This window comes from Penicillium vulpinum (assembly GCF_028829585.1).
Source record: "Penicillium vulpinum strain IBT 29486 chromosome Unknown utg000003l_segment0_segment0, whole genome shotgun sequence".
Classification (NCBI taxonomy): Eukaryota; Fungi; Ascomycota; class Eurotiomycetes; order Eurotiales; family Aspergillaceae; genus Penicillium; species Penicillium vulpinum.
This window is the reverse complement of record NW_026643243.1, coordinates 8386017-8404327: the sequence shown is the minus strand read 5'-3', so window position 1 is coordinate 8404327 and position 18311 is coordinate 8386017. Positions and strand designations below refer to the sequence as shown.

The 18311-nt window shown below is 45.9% G+C and overlaps 3 protein-coding genes across 3 annotated transcripts; 1 reads left to right on the top strand and 2 right to left on the bottom strand.

The window, feature by feature from the left end:
- Window positions 1-1091: 1091 nt before the first annotated feature.
- N7479_008211 (ECM29 family proteasome component) lies at window positions 1092-6814 on the bottom strand (the record flags this gene model as incomplete). The annotated part of the gene is made up of 3 exons (XM_057255905.1): window positions 1092-1468; window positions 1556-1817; window positions 1904-6814. 3 exons carry the CDS (start codon window positions 6812-6814, stop codon window positions 1092-1094), a joined length of 5550 nt encoding a protein of 1849 aa, XP_057109767.1.
- A 374-nt stretch (window positions 6815-7188) lies between these two features.
- N7479_008210 (uncharacterized protein) lies at window positions 7189-11531 on the bottom strand (the record flags this gene model as incomplete). The annotated part of the gene is made up of 2 exons (XM_057255904.1): window positions 7189-7716; window positions 7776-11531. 2 exons carry the CDS (start codon window positions 11529-11531, stop codon window positions 7189-7191), a joined length of 4284 nt encoding a protein of 1427 aa, XP_057109766.1.
- Window positions 11532-15515: 3984 nt separating this feature from the next.
- Window positions 15516-16493, top strand: N7479_008209 (uncharacterized protein; the record flags this gene model as incomplete). Its single annotated transcript, XM_057255903.1, has 1 exon — window positions 15516-16493. One exon carries the CDS (start codon window positions 15516-15518, stop codon window positions 16491-16493), a length of 978 nt encoding a protein of 325 aa, XP_057109765.1.
- Window positions 16494-18311: the final 1818 nt, after the last annotated feature.

Genomic DNA, 18311 nt, shown 5'->3' with positions numbered 1-18311 from the left:
GTGTGTGTGTGTATGGATATATATTAAGACAAAGAGAAGAAAAGACGGGGGAATGGCAAATTAAAAGGAAGTATATAGAAAGATAGAGGGGAAGAGGGAAAAGGCTAGATGTAAGGCTAGATGCAGTAAAATGCACTTTTCATATGGGCGCAGTCTTGACGGGTGGCGGGAATTAAGGAAAATTAAAATTATTTAGTGAGAAGAAAATAGAGAGAGCTAGGGAAAAAAGCGAGGGGAAAAATATAATAAAATCAGGCAGGAAAAAAAAAAAGACTAAAAATCAAGGAAAAATGAGAAGAAAAAAAAAAGAGAAAGAAATGAGAGAAATGAGGAAGAAAAATACCAAATGGCATGCAGATGCCAACCATGTGGACTCAAAGGACATATTATTACCGAAAGGATAGACCCGGACTAAGGGGGGAAACTAAGGGAACTAAGGGAACTAGTAGAAGAAAAAGATAAACAGGAAAACACACTCGGAACTATTAAAAGGGGCTGGCTGAAGAGAAAAACTCCCTTTCATCGGATCCGAAGAACTCAATTAGGGTATACTTGTAGTGTTAATAGGGCTATATACTAGTAGTATACTCCGTATAAGTAACTATATATACAAGGTGTCTGGGGAAAATACAATATAGTGAGATATCCAAAGTCTCGATCGGCCGGGACCCCGGTCTGGATCGACTATGGATGTGAAAATCGAAGAGATCACACTTGTAAACTGTTTTAGGACTACCTCGGACCTACTTGGGGATTATTTTGGAGTATTTTGGAGTATTTGGGCATTTTGGGATGACTTGGAACTATTTAGGACACATTGGGACTCTCCGCATTCCAAACGGACTTGGCCGAGTATTAAGCGAGTGGCGTATCCGTGAGAGCATTTTCTACTGCAGGGAGAGAATTTGATACTGTTTTTGTAGGGGCTTCCTATTGGTACGATTGGCTTCTGGATATATATTTCCACCCCCCTCTCTCTCCTAAACCCGAGATACGAGGAATAAGAAATAAACATGATCGACCTTATAAAAAAAATCAAGGAAAAAAAGAAAAAAAAAGTGGACGATCAAAATCAAACCACGTGGGATTGCTTAATTAGGAAACGCCAGGACCTCGTCAAGTAAACGCTGAACCGGTCCGGATCTCTCACTGGCTCTCCACTCACGAACACGCATGATAAGGTCAGGCACACCCGCTTGCGGACTCACTTTCAGGTACGCTAGAATAGCCTCTGCACGACCCTTGCGGATAGTCTCAACAGAACCCTCAACTTCATCACTGAGGATCTTGTTTGCTAGAATACCCAAAGGCAAAGGCATTTGTTCACCGGATGCCTCCGGTGAGATCTGCTCCACTCGTGTAAAGAAAGCTCGGAGCTCATCGTAGCCCGTGCTCACGACCTGTCGTCCGCCAAGTTGGAGAATCTGAGCCAACGGACCGGTCATCTGTTCCACGTATTTTCCCAGCACTATGGTTAGTGTTAGCAAGGAATGACGCTAGGGGTTTCCAAGACTTTTTTTTTTCTTAAAAAAAAGGGCTATAGGGAGAAAAATACCTTCAGCCGAACCAGTAGGGTTGAAACATTGCAGGAGACATTGTACACACGCCGCAAGGGTGTCATCTTTGGTCGAGCCGCGCCCATTCCTTGAGTCTATCTCCATATCTGCATCCATTTCTTCAATTACCTCCGGAACAATCTTTAATGCATCCGGCATGAAATTGAGGTCCTTGCGTGCCTGCGCAATCTCGCCCATTGCTCGCAGTCCATGCGGCCGGTAAAGAACGTTAGCTCGCTTCGCCTCGCGAACCGTAATAGTCTGACATGCGTTAGCAATTGCAATTTTTTTGAACCCTTTTTTTCTTTCTATAGATCAGGGAAAAGTGGCGACATATCAGCCCATACCTTCATCTTACTCAGCTCCTCTTTGGTTTGCCACTTTTGGGCTTGCCCGCTAAATTTCACTAGTGCCTTAAGCACCACTTCTTTACCTTCCCACGTCTTCCCCGCCAAAGCCCGATCTAATACTGGCCAAATCAATTGAGCCGTAGTTAGGTCAATCTCCGCATCGAGCGATAAAATTGCTTGCGCAATCGCCCGTGCGGCCGTGTGCTTGATAGCCCAGCGGGGGGAGTCCAGATTATCCGAAACGAGGCCCACAATCTCACGGATGTAAAGTGACACCGCACGCGATCCACCGACATTATCTTGCCATGTCTTCTCAAACTGCTCTTTCACATGTTCGTCGCCATCGTGCTTACACACAAAGACGAATGGTAAGGCGCTCGCCGCAAATGCCATGAACCGATCGTTGGACAGTTTGGACGCCGAGTATAGGATCTCGCCGGAGATCACTCGTGGTGCGGCATCCTCAGCTGTCAGATAGAGGTTTTTCGCATAGTCAAAGGTTTTGAGAACCTGATCGTCCGAAGCCAGTCGTAGCAGATAGCCCATGGAGGAGCAGTACGAGGCGCTGACCGTCTCATTTCGGTCCACCACATACTTGGTGAGCACTCGGATGAATCGATCTGCGTATGGGCGGAAAAGCAAGGTTTTCATGCTAAGCAGCACCAAAACGCGACTGCAGCCCACCTTTGATGGTAGGCCCACGGCCGACCGAAGCACATCCTCGAGTCTCTGCGCCAGTTCTTCGAGATTGCTTTCATCCAAGTTGTCAATCAGATACCGCTCAATCACCTCCATCATAGGAGATGTGCGGATGCTGGACAGACGCATTTTGTCAATCTCTTGGCCGGTGAGACCATATTTGTCGGCATTGAGATGGACATAGTTCACAGCCTGTGGCTCTAGAGAGCTCAGAGAGCTAAGGAACTTCTCCAGCATATTGGGAACATGTGGACGCAGCAAGTTGCCAGGGCTCTTCTTAATCATTGAGATAAGGGCACCAATCGCATATCCTTGCACTTCTTCCACGCTGGAATCCAGCCCCTTGTCGCTCAGAAGGAAAGGAATAGCGCTTTTGAGTAAAGTACCTGCGCGCTTCTCCGTGCCGCTCGTCTCGAGTGTGCGGATGACCGAATTGGTAATGGTTTGGCAGAGCTTCAGCGCGGCAGTGCGCACAGATTCTTTGATATCGTCCAGTAATTTGAAAGCCTTACTGTAAATCTCATCGAGATACTGGGCGTACTTCTCCGAGCGACGACCTTGAATCAAGTCTGCTACCGCAGCACAACTTGCTTGCCGAACACGCCATTCTCGACCAGCTAGAATGCTCTTGAGAAGATCCTGCATGATATCATCAAAGTGGGTATCGATGACCACAGTAGGGTCCTTGACTAGTGCTTGCCAGATGGTGTTCATAGATCTTTGCACGTTCGGGTTGGGATCGAATCGGTAACGGAAAAGCTTGGGGTAAATTTTAGGGTTCTTTGCCAGATAGCCATCAACACTAGAATCAGAAAAGATGCTACTGATTCCGAAGCGGCCAAAAGCCGCGCGATTTGTCCAAATAGCATTGTTTGAAGCCAATGACATAAACCGGTAAACTAGAGTGGGGTCACCCGCCTCGGCGGCCAAGTTCATGATATCCTTGTAGGTGTTGACAGATGACCCTTCACCAGTGGGGAGGGCCCCAGGCTCAAATAGCTGGGTGTCGGCCTCAATTTTGCCACCCCCGAGATTGGGACCGGTCGAGGTGAATGACTCGACCAGGTCTTGGACCAGATCGTCTTTCAGGGATTGGTCACCGATCTCATATACAAGGCTGAGTCCGTGCGCACCAGTCTCCTGCACCACCTCGTCCCGGTTTCCAAGGAGACTACTGAAAGTAGCTTGGCACTTACGCAGCCGCTCCTGCATCTCCTGCATGTGCCCGCAGTTCTTGACTAGCGACAACAGCCAGATTGCAGACGCCTTCCGCAGAGATGGCTTGGGCGCAATGCAATCAGCAATAATTTTGTCACAGATTGCTGTAAACACTGAGCGCGGGACATCTGAGCGAGGGAACTCTGCATCGATGTCGAAATCTTGGATAAGAGCCCGAGAATCCCAACCAACAGCGACATTGCTCAAGGCCTCGCCTACAGTGAACTGAACTTCGGGACTGCGGATTTCATGTAGACTGTATAGTGAATTCAAGAAATCATTGAACAGGGTACTGTCCGAACCAGATCGAGAAAATGTCAGAGTCAACAGCCCCAGAGACCTGATAGGGATCTGATTCTCAGTTTTGGCGTCGCGCGATAGCTTTTCCTGGATCTTTTTCCAGCCATCTTCGGTAAGAATACCAAGAGACAGCACACCAGAGAGACTTAGCTGTCCAATGGCCTCTTGTGCAGTCCTTTGAAGCAAGATATCCCGGGAAACATCTAGAATATCGAACAGAGTCTCAATAAACTGCTGGGTTTGTGCCTCTAGAGCTCGGCCCAGTAAACCACGGTATGAAAGTCGGCTTAATAAATACGAGAGCGCTAAAATCGCCCCACGGGCTCGCATGACCTCTTGGCCAATAGCAGTATTCCACGATTGGATGGTAGCAGCTAGTTGAGTAATGAAGCTTTTCAGTTGCTCCTCTGAGAAGGCAGGATGCGAAACCAGAATTCCAAATGCTCGTGCAGTAATACCCTGGTTATCTTGGTTGTTGCTACAAATAGGCTCCATCAAGGATGTCGCACGTGAGATCAAGTGTTGGACGACGTCATTGGGTGCTAGCGAGCAGATTTCCACGAAGTGAATACCGCATTGCTGCAGGCCTTCACGCTCGCCAGTAACAAGGCCTTCGAGGATGCCAGACAAAAATGCTAAAACGGAGTCTTTTGCAGACTCTCGAATGTACTTTCTCACGGCTGAACGGGCTTCCACGCTAGTGGAGAGGAGCACTTCTAGCTTATAGTCCCAATCTTGTTCTAGAGCTGCTGCAACCCCCGAGGCTGAGAATGCCTCCCAAAGCAATGTGTTTCGGAGGAATGAGATGGCAGGCACAAATGAACCTTTGTAGGGACCGGACAGGAGTTGCGATGCGGATAAAGCCTGAACATTCAAGTGTTCCTCTTGCCCTCCCGAACCAAGCAAGAAGCGAGTAGCCTCATTAAACTTTGGGAAGTCAAACCAGGATTCATCCTGAACTGGAGCTGCCGATGCAGCTGACCATTTCCCATCCTTGGCAGGATTGAGGAGTCGGTACCAGTAAGGATGGAGACCTTTCTTTCCTTCCTCAACAATTTCTTGCTGTCTTTCCGGGCCCCTTGCAATGGCCATCAGATCGATCCAACGGGCAACCACATCGCCAAATGGCAGGAATCGATTCGCAAACCGCACTGCAGCATACTGAACACCTCGCACCGCACGATAACCAGTGTCGGGATCCATATCGCCAGGCTGCATGCTCATCTGACGAACCAGGAATGGCCGCAGCTGGTCCTGGAAGGTTTTATCGTGGCTGTCTAATGAAGAATTGAGAATACTTCCTAATGCCTGATCGATACTAACGAATATTTGAGGACTTGAATCATCCGCACTCAAGGAAGCAAAGAGCCATCGGATTAAGTCGAATTCGAAGTTCTCTACAACATCTGCTTGCGACATAAAGTCGACTTTGGGAACCATGATGCCGATACTCTCGTAGGCAAGACCTCGTAAGCTGAGGTCTGTTGTGGGTAGTTTCTGCCCACTAGCAGCCGGACTGGGCCATCCTTGAGACTGAATGAAATCCCTTAATCCTGCAATGAGTTTAGGTGCGATTTGCTTAAGATCCGATGGTGCACCCATACGGACTACCCAAGTAGTAAACGTAAAAATTTGGGTCCTTAGTTTCGAGGCTTGCAACCCCTGAGAGGATCTAGCAGAGTCTGATAGGAGCCCATCTTCGATGAGCCTCATTACTCTCTGGGGGTCTGCAGTAGCTTTGATTGACTTCCCTAGGAAGACGAGAATCTTCACTTGGAGTGGAAGGCGTGCGGGAGGAGCACCACCGGGCGACGGGGTACCGAAATACAGATCATACAGCTCTTGCACCACATCAGGATTCTCAATATCCGCGGTAAATCTCTTCAGAGTCTCATCTCCCAGATCAGCAAGCCGGGAGTTGGAATCAGCAGAAGCGATCAACGAAGGCAGAAATCGTTGTGGATCATTAAAAGCACCGCTTCCGATGAATCGAAGGGCGGTGACTTTTGTCTCGGTTAGATTCAAGCCGCCATCGGTAGAAGGATTCCATGTCTCATTTGCGGGGACACCCTTGTTCAGGAAGTTATACTCGTCTGGAGATAGACCGGGGCATGTTGAAGTTTCCTTGGGGCCAGGGGTAAGAAGTAACAATTTCGCCAGCCAAAAGGACAAGAATTGGGAATCATCGTCTGATAGACCGAGTCGGGCTTTCAGGCCCTGATCTTCTTCACTGCCTCTTGCTGGCAGCTTCAGAAGTGGCAATAGACGCAAAACCAGGTTAAATACGATAGCACCCTGAGTGGGTGAAGTTCCGATCTTTGAGATACCCTGGAGCAAGGGCAATAGGATTTCAACTCTGGCTGTGGAGCCGAGGCGATCAATACCTTGCTGAGCATAGATGAGATCGAAATGTCTGATCAATTGAGATTTTTGCTCCTTGAACTGTTTCAACAATGCTGCCACGGGCAACTGAATAGAGGGGGCTTTGATTCGGGTGTTGACATGCTGGCAGACCGAGATGATCTTGTTGCGCACCTCCACGTTGTCTGACCCAAGCTTCAGCAACAAGGGAGGTAGATATGTCCCAAGTAGTGACTGCAGTTTCTCATCTGTGTCTGCCATGGCAATTCTGAATTCCACTTTGCCTATCAGACTCAGCTCACGAGCCACAGGACTCTGTGAGTCCGCCATGATGAAAGTGTTTTGCAGGAAAGTGATTCTAACGAAGCATCAAATTCACATGTAAAAAATGTCTAGATGATCAAATTTATAAATGAATAGATGATATAGGCAACTGCACTCACGTCATCGCCATTCAAGTGAACAGTATGGGGGGCACCTGCCCAGGTGGTCTATTGATTAGTCAGTGTTTACTTAGTCATTATTTTCTTGGCATAAGGTTCCATCTGTATCTGGCAGGTGCGATCCAGAACAATGATTGTCAACATGAATGAGTCTATAATAAGAAAAGAGGACAGGAATCAGCAAGCAAATATGCCCATATGTATTGACTCTACATAGCAACAGGACATAAAATATTCTAAATTACAATAATTATTGGCATCTCAACCCTCCATTCTTTGCTCAGCAGCTTCGCCTCTCAAGAACCGACCAACCTCCCTTTCTGCCTCAGATGAAAGATCAATGCCATCTTTCTTCTTGGCATTTCCAAAGAGGCATTGCCAAAGGTCGTCCTTTTTCACCATCTCTCCACCTATGTCGCCGCGTTGCATCAAGGTTGTGAGAGTGGCATCTTGTAGTTCCATCGAGTTGGCAGATTCGATAGCTGCTTCAGTAACACCGTCGCCATCGGTAGGAGGATCCAAGAGTGCTTTCTTGTATTGCTTCTCTTTCTCCATGATGTGAGCTAGTCGGCGGGTTACTGAGATTTCATATATGGATTCTTCCACCGTGCCGGAGACAAGGTACATCCATACTGTTGTTGGTCGATATTGACCAATACGATGTACTCGAGCAATGATCTGGAGTTCGATTGCTGTGTTGATGAGTGGCTCGCATAGGAAGACATGAGTCGCAACGGTCAAATTCAGCCCGGATGACTGTGCTTTGCCATGTAAACAAAAGCACTCAATCTAGATTATCAATCGTCAGCGTATTCCTTTCAATGAGATATGGGGTCTGGGCCGCTTACAGCCGGGTCTGTTTTGAAGTTCTGAATGCCATTCGAAGCGTCAATACTGGTAGTGACTATTCCAAGGGATCTGAATGCGCTCTGTAATACCGACAAAAAGGATCCGTACTGAGAGAAAATGATTGACTTTGCGCCTGGGTCATGTTCTCGCAGCCATAGGATGTGCCGGGCTAAAGTGTCAATCTTTGTCCCGTAAGATCCATCCAAGTCAATGTTCTTGATCTCATTGAGATGACTGGAGCTGATGTCACTGTAAATCGCATTTTGGGAATGACCTTCGTGGTCCAATTTGACATGTGACTTTTCCTCTTGCACAACTAGACCCTGTGGCTTGTATGTGATCTGATGGAAATCATTGCGCTTTAATTTCTTCTTGCACAGTGGGCAATTTTGGTGTGCAGCCCACCATAGTCGCAAGCAATCCTTACAGAACTTGTGACCACACACAGTCAACACACCAACTTCGAAGGTTGATTGGCAGATGATACACTCTCGAACGTTATTGTCAGAGCCATCATCATCTTTTAGGTGAATGAGATATCTTGCTTTGGATTTGAGAGTAGCAATTCTGCTTTCAAGGGATTCCTCTTGCTCCAACCTCGAGGTAAAAGCGGCTTCATCTAGCGGCTTGCCTGCATTTTCCTCGTCGTATGGAGCCACTGTATCCGAAATCTGCTGCAGGTGACGATAATACTCCAGTCGATTGTTCATGGTGTCGCGGAACATTTCAACTTCTCTACTCAACTTGTGCGATACTTTCAGTTGCTCGGCGATCATTTGACCGGCATTTTTCAGTACCATTTCCACAACTTCATGTTCAGCACGAGCACGTGAATTGCCCAAGGTGGCTTGCCACTCCAGCGATGCCACAAGTTTGCGAAGCTCACTGACAATATCGCGGAGCGATCCAAGATTGGGATCAGGCATAAGCTGACTGCGAGTTTCCATGATTTTGAGAAATAATTGCGGAGAAGGGCCCTCACCTCTTTGGGCTTGGGCGATTCCGGATTTGGCTTCGTGGGAAATGAGATTGTTCTTCTGGCCGGTGAGAGCATCGTGACGATCGCTGTACATTGACCTCAAAGCCTCCATGTAGACATACATTTCATCTTGATGCTTTGTTGACCGCTCATATTCATCACCCTCCAGCTTTGTTTCTTCTTCCTGGTCAATGAGTGACTGAGAGACCAGTCTGGCCATGACATCCCGCCATTCCTTGTATTGGTTAGCATGTTTGTTAAGAGCGTCGCAAAAATCTTCAAATTTGGTGAGCAGATTGTATGACTCGACTCCTTTGCTGTAGAGATGGGGTTTCATTTTAGGGATGTTCACGAAAAGTCTGCCTTGTGCCTTAATTTTGATTTCGTTCATGTAGCGCTCGACTTTCCGGGAAATATCAGCCAACATCTCTTTCCGAATGACTTTTGCAGCCTCATAGGCATCATCTTCACGTTTCTCGAGTGCTTTAAACTCATCCGAATCAGGCTGGGTCAGATTCGGATCGCTCTTGATTTGGTAATATGCGTTCGCTGTGAAGAACATTGCAATATGCTGGACCTCAAGTGCAGCTCGAAGCTTCTGTCGACACTGGATGAGGCTGTAATTGCCTGCCTCCTCGTCCTCATCATCCTTATTATCCGGATTGATGAGTCCTGGAGTAGCCCCGTTATTGTCACTGGTAGTGCTTTTGGACGTCAGGAGACGCATTTGCTCTCTGCTGTCTTCAACCAGCTTAGTGGCATGATCCAATGCTTTCTGCCAGAGAGCAAGGGCTTCTTGGCGGCGTTTTGCATTTTCTAGAAGTTGGCCTCGTCGAAGTTGAGATAAAAGGAGCGACCGTTCTTCCGTACGTATGGCTGCTTCGTTGCTCTCGGTCATGGCTTCTAGGACCTGATCCACAGTCCGCAAAGGACCAGAGCCTGGTCCCATCACTCGACGATGTCCGACTTGAGGATGGAGACACGTTTGGCGGAGTCTTGTTAGCCAATTACGCATCTTTTCGATAATTACAGGATCTTCGGGGTCCCAGTCGCCTCGAAGGGGGGCTCCTGAGGCGTTCAAACCGCATTCTTCACACATTTTCTCAAAGAGCTGACCGTATTGCTGTTCTTCTACGGCCGTGAAGGGAGTAGTGATGACAATGCGCTTTTGGGGTGGTAGACGAAGCTCATCCAATAATTGACCTTTCCTGTGCCGAAGAGCGATTGTGTTTATGATTTTTGCCAAGACAGGCCCAAAACACACACACAATCTCCTCCACAAAGGGGCTGAAAAGTTGAACGGCTCATAATGGAGGAAAACGAGAAGACCGAACAGGTCATCTATATTTCGGCGCAGTGGGGTACCAGTCACAGCCCAAGCAATCTCCCGGGGGATCAAGCGAGCTACTTTCGCTGCATTGCTGACTCCACTCTCAATCATCTGAGCCTCATCGAGACATACACGCCACCATGAGAGGCGAACGAGTGGTGTCTTCCTCTGCACAAATCGCTTTTCATGTCGAAGAGATCGCTTCGGAGGAGTCGCCGCGTAGTGAATTTCTTTCGCAATGACATTGTAGGTGGTCAGAACGACATCAAATTCGGCAAGCTCGTTGACAATCATATCATCAGTTGTTTCTTTCCCACGTTTAATGCCAGTGTAGTGATGAACACGCAAAGTTGGGGCATGCTCTTTCAACTCTTGTCTCCATTGTTCAAAAATCGCGGGTGGTGTGATAATCAAAGTGGCGCGAGTATGTTTCAACCCGTCGAGATCAGCCTTGAGTTGCTGTTCTCGCTTATTCAAACTTATCAACGCAATCACTTCGACTGTTTTGCCCAAACCCATTTCCTCTGCAAGTATTCCACCTTTCAAATTATCTGCGGCATCGTGCCACCCTGAGATATCTGTCGTCAGAACCATGAAGAGATGACTGAAATAATAAGTTCCTCCATCCGCATCTTTCGTGGAACTAAAAGATGCTGGAAGGTCACTTTTCGGAAGTTCTCCAATAGGCATAATCTCGCCACCTGGTCCGACGTCTCTTCCTTCTCTTTGTAAAAGCCAACGAACAGCTCTTCTTTGGAACGGGTATAGCTGGCATTTTAGATCAGCGCATTTGAGATTCGTCGAATTTTCCGTAGCATTAGGAACGTGAACATTGCTGTAGAAATCCCGGGGAGACCATTCCTTGGGGATTCCTAACATTTTATTGCGATATTCACGCGGGTCGGTCAATTCCGATGGGCGAACACATTTTTCCTGCAGCACATATCTTGTGAAGGTTTCCAGGTCTGCTTCCGTCAAGCGGTTCAAATCCGGGACCTCAAGAGAATCCCTCCATAGCGCAACCACCTCGAGAGTGAAACCTGATCCATCTGGCGAGACACACAAGTGCGCTTGGTAGCAGGCTGTAGGAACATTATTAGAGAACTGGTCCACGTGAGCAAGTTTGCCCACAGTCTGCAGTTGCCCAAGGAGATCAAACAACTGCAAATTCTCGCATGGATACATCAGCAATCCTTCTTCATCGAGACTAGATAGTTCCAGCTCCATACGATTGGCGTCACCATTAGCCGAATCTGGTTGCGACGTGTTGTTCAGATCATCATCGATAAAATGGACGCTTCGAACATCAATGAGTACAGGAACACGGGAGATAGAAATGCCTAGGTCATAAGGCCTTTTGTACTTGCGCGTGCTCGTATCCGAGGGTTTCTGTGGAAGGTGATGGATTAGTCGTTTTGCTTTATAGCGGGATATCAGTGGCAACATGCCATGCGCATTGTCAACCGTGCCAATGGAATGTAGCCTAAAGGTATTCCTGTCATCGATATCCCATTCTCTTCTGTCAAACTCCTTGCGCCCCCTTTGGTTGTCTTGCGCCGCTTGGCGGGACGGTCATCGCATTGGAAGATGGGGTATAGAGACTCAAGAGTTGCATCTAAAATAGCAATGGATGTCAGTGCTTCAATCTCGTCAAGACAACCAACAAACAAGAAGAGTACCTGGTAATGCGATATCTTCTACGACCACACTCATTTTGAAAACCACAGCTTATCCTGTCGCCACAACGGAGAGTTGACAAGGAGAGAATGCGGCTTGGAAATGGGGGCGATCTATGGATGGGCTATATCTTATCGTAATAGATCACGGGACGATAAGATCGGCTAAATCCACGGCTAAATGCAATTGATTCAACTTGGAATGTCAATACGGAGTACTCCGTAGGACAATAGACAATAGCTCAGGTGTCAATATATTGCATCTGGCTGCCTGTAATCCAACATATTGAATGGGGTTTATGGTATTTACCTCATCTGGTAACATCTACATATTCTATTTGTCAGACAGGGATATGGCCTAGGCCTTAAACAGGAACCTTGGTTTTAAGTTATGTCTAGTGGTAAAAATGGCCGTATTATTTCCCACACTATTCAATGCCCTTTGCTAGGTAATGATCAACACCGCCCAGACGGCCCCGGCACTTGAGGAACTAGAGCCCCAGTCTTATCCCTGGCCCTTCCACGCTTCACTGTCTGTCACTATTTCTTACACTATGGACCCATTTACTCGACTACCCTCAGAATTGACCCAAAAAGTCCTTATTCGTATCGCCGATTTGCTGCTGTAAAATTATCATCTGCATCTCCAGGTCCACGCTGTATTCCGGGCTCACCCCGCCATTATACAGGATCTTAACAAGTATGCATAGACATACCAAGCCTTGGTTATAGGGCATCACTTAGTATAATCTATCTCGTTGCCAGATACAACAACTTTCTTGTATATACCTGTCGCGTATGCAGAATATACTTGCCTCTACCATTAGCGAGATACCAGCCGGCTCACTAAGTGGACCTGAGCGAGCAGAAAAGGCGCGTAAGCCCTTTTTGTGGATTGAAGAATACCGCACGTACTGGTCCTTCTTTCATCTCCAGCAATTTTCGGCTCTCCGTAAAACTGCAACGGAGCGCTGGCATTGGCCGGTAGACTTCCGCAAAGCCCCTAAATAATGGGTTTTGATCCCTGCACCCCAAAAATCTGCATGAGCACCCTGGGCAATTATATGCAATTATATAATCAATAAAATTAGTTACATAGTTAACTAACTAGTTAACTAACTAACTAATTGATATAATTAACTATCGGAATAAACAGGATCAAGATCATATGATTATCAACCTCATCTATCAGATCTACTATACAAAAACCCTCAATTCTTCCGTATTGGGAAGCTTCTAAACGTATGATTGCTCTCCCCACAGCCTGAGCACCTACTCGGCACCTTCTGTTTCTTCTTCGGGTGCTCCTGCTGCCTAAATAGGCAATTTATGTCCCGTTTTGGCTCCGGTATCCTCGGAGGGAGGATTAGGACCAATTGAGCGCTTAAAATTGCTCTGATATACCAAAATATATCGATATCACTGGATCTAATTGGCTTATTTGATCTGATAAGATTAGATAAGTGGTGTTTGTATAGAAGCCCTATAGAGCGAGTAAAATATGTACGCGGAACACTGCCCAATTGGGCTAGTAACTAGCCGCTAGTTTATAGATCAATCTGATAGTATAATCAGATATATAAGCCCTAACCAAATCATATAGCTAAGATATTGCTATCTTTGGTATTAGGATCTTCTCAGATTCAATCTGAATCTAGATACCTGCTTACTGCTGCGTGATAACCTTATTAATTCTGTGGATTTGGACCTTATATAGGATCCCTGATCACGTGACGTACACCCGAGTCCTTGTGATAAGAGTTGCTTCGCTTCGCTCCGCAATTACAAAAGGCGGAAACTCCAGCGGTGAATCTTATATATTACAATGACAGGTGTCTTATTAAGCAAAGTACCCAACCTTGGAACGTGCTCAAGTCCAATAAAATGAAGCTATTCCCACCGCACAAAATATTATGCACCCCCCGACCGCTTACCGCTTATTCTACGAAGTTGAAGTCGCAACTGTTTTCATCCGCATTTGTTGGTGCGAGACGCTAACCGTAGATCCGAATCCAATGATATAGCTCACTATCGTTAAAGGCGCCTAGTCAAGCCTGTCCGGCTGATTTTGATCTGGTATTTGTCCTTGAGAATGGTGCGAATAGCTTCATAGGTGGTTTTTTGTTAGAGAAGGTCGAGTATCTCGGCCTTATAAGGCTCAATATTATCGATGTAGGCCAGCATTTCGTGCGTCACGACGATGGCTGGAGATAGGAATAGCTCCAGGGCGATGACGATGATAGAAATGATGATAGGAACATTTGAATAGCTTCATTTACAATAAACTGTATAGAGCGGTAAAAAAAAGCGGTCTATAATCAGGCATCATTCAGGCATAACTAGACCAAAAGGTTCATTGGGACATTGGCCGTTATGCCCCTTCGCACACACTGCGTATATATTGTGTAACATGGAAACAAGGAGGAAGTAGGAACATGAGTCTACTACTACTCCGTACCGGAACGTCATACAACTATGGACAATACCAAACAAATTGTAAAATCGATCAAGTCTGAGCGCTTCTGCAATAATAAGGGAGCCATTTCCTGTACAACATACCGGAATTGTCCCTCTGCTTGAATTAGTGAAATATACCCCCCTCATGGTTCAAATCCCCTTGTTAGATCATCTACCTACTCCAAATTCAGGTTTTCTCCATCCTCCAACCAGGACTGCACCTAACATCTGTTTATTCACCTTAGCTTAGTAGCAATACCTGACCCAGTTCAACCAGGGCTCCACACTGGAAACCAGCTTTTTTCCTAGTGTAATAGAACAAGTTTGATATCTTTTGTGATTCATGCAGAACCCCTAGATATACTTGACCATCCAAATCAACCTTCCACTGTTTAGTTCTTCTGTCTAATAAGCCAATATTGAATCTCTTATATGCAGTCTTTCTTGGCCGTCTTCTGTTGTTCACATTCTCTACTGTACACACAAGGGTTTTATACATATAGCGTAAAATCCATTAGTTACTACTGATCACGCTATTAGTATAAGAGCCGACCTTAGAGAACCAGCAATATATAATGTTCACTCCGGATTCTTACTGTAAAGCTAGTATTCGTGATACTACCTTCTTGATTATTATTCGCTACTATTGCCTGTATTTCTAGGATACAATTGCCTACTGCTCCACCTCCCAAGGTATGGCACTTGAGATTGAAGTAACTTATCTTTGTAAGGGGGACTGACGTAGGCTATTCTATCAGAAAGAAAAGTGTTGCTGCAGTACATACATATAAGTATGATTTATGGGAATGTGCAGTGTGAAATAATTATCAGAGGTTCAAGCTTAGGAGGAAGGAGTACAACATAGGTTGAAGTACATAATTATAAATTATAATAATAATGCAGTACATTATCATCATAGTTTCAAGCGTACAACGTATGAGTAAGAAGAAGGGTAAGTACAGTTTATAGGTGGATATGATCTGTAATAGTAATGCAGTGTGACATTGTCATCAGAGCTCTAAGCTCATGGGTAAGGAGAACGGCAATTGTAGTACAAAGGAGGATACGACTTGTAATAATAATGCAGTGTGACATTGTTGTAGAGTCCCAAGTCTGAAAATTGGGGTATAATTGGAAGATATAAAGACTGAGGAACAGAAGTCTTCAGTATCTTCCAATTATACCAATTCACGGTTTGCTCTTCAGAATATTGGCTATCTTATTCTACCTTACAGTCCAACGTTGTTTCCTTATTCTCCAAGACTTTCGTTTGCTCGAGGTGACTACTCTTATAAACATGACAGTCATCAACAAGCAGCCAGAGGAAATCCTTCGAACATGGCTACACAATGTTGGATTTGACCTCAAGCAGGCAGCTCGGCCATTTCACACAAAACTTTACGCGGAGCTCGAAGAATGGTTCATTTCCCAAAATCTTCAGGAGCACCAACTGAGCCACATTTTGATCATCTTACCAGCAAGTACCAGCGCTGCAGATAAGTGGTATCCCCATGCTAGCCACGAGTTAAAACGGTATCTTGCGCTTCACACCACTTTTCTCCTCTATGTGGACGATAAAGTAGATCAGGACCTCGAACAAATCCTCCCCGATCTTCAGAAGATTTCATCTGGTGCCTGCAATGGTCTTCATGGTATCAAGTGTGATGATCCCGTTGTGAATTTGTGGTTGGAACTCGTTACTACGGAAACCGGAAAGTTCTATGGCCCTTATTCAACTGGGGTCATTACCAAAGGCTTCATCGACTTCATGCTGGGGAACACAGTTGAAACAATCTTTGCGACAGACCTGGAGCTTCCCGCAAAGTTTGGACGAAGAGCATCCAAATTTTTACGCGACAAGACCGGAGCTGGGGAAGTTTACGCCCACTTCATATTTCCTGAGCACCTTGCAGCAGAAAATGGGCACTTGCCAACCTATATACCCTTTATTGCAGGTATACTGGACATCATTGACGATGTGAATGATATTCTATCGTTCTTTAAGGAGTCCGTGGTTGGAACCGAGATGAACACAAACATCATGAACAGAGCTCGTACCTCATGTTGCAGCCCTTATGATGTACTGGAGCAGATTTGCGGGGAAACAGTTGAGGCTATGTATATTTTCAGTAATGCAGTTGGAGAAAACGGTGTTATTGGGAAGCTTTGGAAGGACTTTATTAATGGCTATATTACGTGGCACATTTGTGAGGACCGGTATCGGCTGAAGGAAATTGGAATCGCGATGAGCCTCGGACAAGACAGTGTCTCATAGTATTGAATAATTGATTCTTTTTCGGTATCGAAACTTATCGATGGAACGTACAGTATCGTCTAAGATCCTTTCGCGAGATTTTTGTTATGATAAAATGGCTGTATTTTTTCCCACGTATCCTCAGTACGACCTGACTCCAGAAAGACTGCACGGTTCGAGCATTGACTCTTCTGTGTTCATTGTCTACGGGGTAAATCGACAAATTGCGACCGATTATATTGTGATGGAGACTACGAAGTAGTATCCAGAGCGAGAGGAGGGAGAGAGTTAATTCCTAAAGGGAGCAAACTCCCGAACTATCTACTATCGAGGGTGTCGGCGCAGATACACCAGGATACCGGAGGATTTATTAATCCTAAGTATGCAGTAATATTTCTTATGTAATCAGGACAGTATAAATTGCCAGGAAGTCAATACAGCAATACGGAGAGTTGAATACCATTGATTGGACCCATACATTTCCACCATACGGAGTAGTCGGACAGTTATGAGCCCGGTTCGCACTGAATAAGACTACTATATCGGCATATAGTACCTAGCAACTTGCTAGAAACTGTCTTATAAACCTCCACGAAGCCACTCCGCAGAAAGTCATCCCTTGTTTCACATCAAAACAACACAGCATCCAGCAATGGAAACAGCATCGATTCTCTCCGCTATAAAGGGCGATAAACTGAAGGATGCACCGCAATGGCTCACCTGGTTTGCGAAGGTGCAGCTATACGCAATGCAAAAAAATGTCTGGGATCACTGCAACCCGGATACCCCGTCAACTGAACGACCTGATACTCTAAAGGAACCGGTACAACCAGAATATCCTGAAGAGGGCACCGAAACAGATCGAAGGAAATAGAGAGACCAAGCAGACGTATATAAAATGAGCTATGCTCGATAGGAGAAGCAAGCAAAGGGACTGAGTGATATAAATGAATATATCCTCACCTATCTTGACCCAGTACACCACCTCGCACTGATTATATATCGTACACCGTATGATAGACTTGTGTATCTGAAGTCTCGGTTCGCTCGATCGACCGCGTATAAGGAGGAAATCCGAATAAGTTAGAAAGTGTTTGCAATACAGAAGCCGACTGGAGATATCGATAAGTGGCTTCAAAAGTGGAACTCGCTAAGGGAGTAAGCGGTTAGTCTTAGTATTAAGGACGGAGATACCAATAGGGACTTCCTGCACGCCGTGAAAGAAGTTCTACCTATATAGTGGTAAGGTAAATACCAGGAAATAGTGATAGAAAAGAAGGTGTACGATACCCGAGATCTCCTTGAATTATTCCGCGCGATGAATCGCGAGATAGGAGCATAGGTGGTGTTATCAACCACTCCTCTAAAAGGCGCTTTCTCGACCTAGCAAGGTCACCAAGAGGCGAAACCGGAAATAAAGTAAGAGAAGCTTCCGTTTGAGAAGAGACACTGCCCTTATAGTAGCTCACACCCGAAGTATAAAGTTACTACTTGCTGGCTCCTAAACGAAGCGATTCGGCCAGAAGGGTATACCCTAAACGAAGGGAAACTAGAGAAAGTAAAGAAGAAGTTAGGAAAGGACCACGCTTAGAAGCAATAGGTAGATAAAGTGATAGCTGAAGCTCAGTAAGCTCAGCAAGCACAGGAAAAACCAGCCGAATCCGCTAACTAAGTTAGCTTTGCAACCACTTTTCGAAGCAAGCTAAGTGAAGCTATATAGATTAGCAAGCACGTGCTCTCTGTGGTAAAGGTAGGCGAGCCCTCCCTCTGTGACCGGTGGATTCTTGATACCGGATCAAGTGCGTATATCTGCAATAACCGAGCCCTATTCGTCGACTT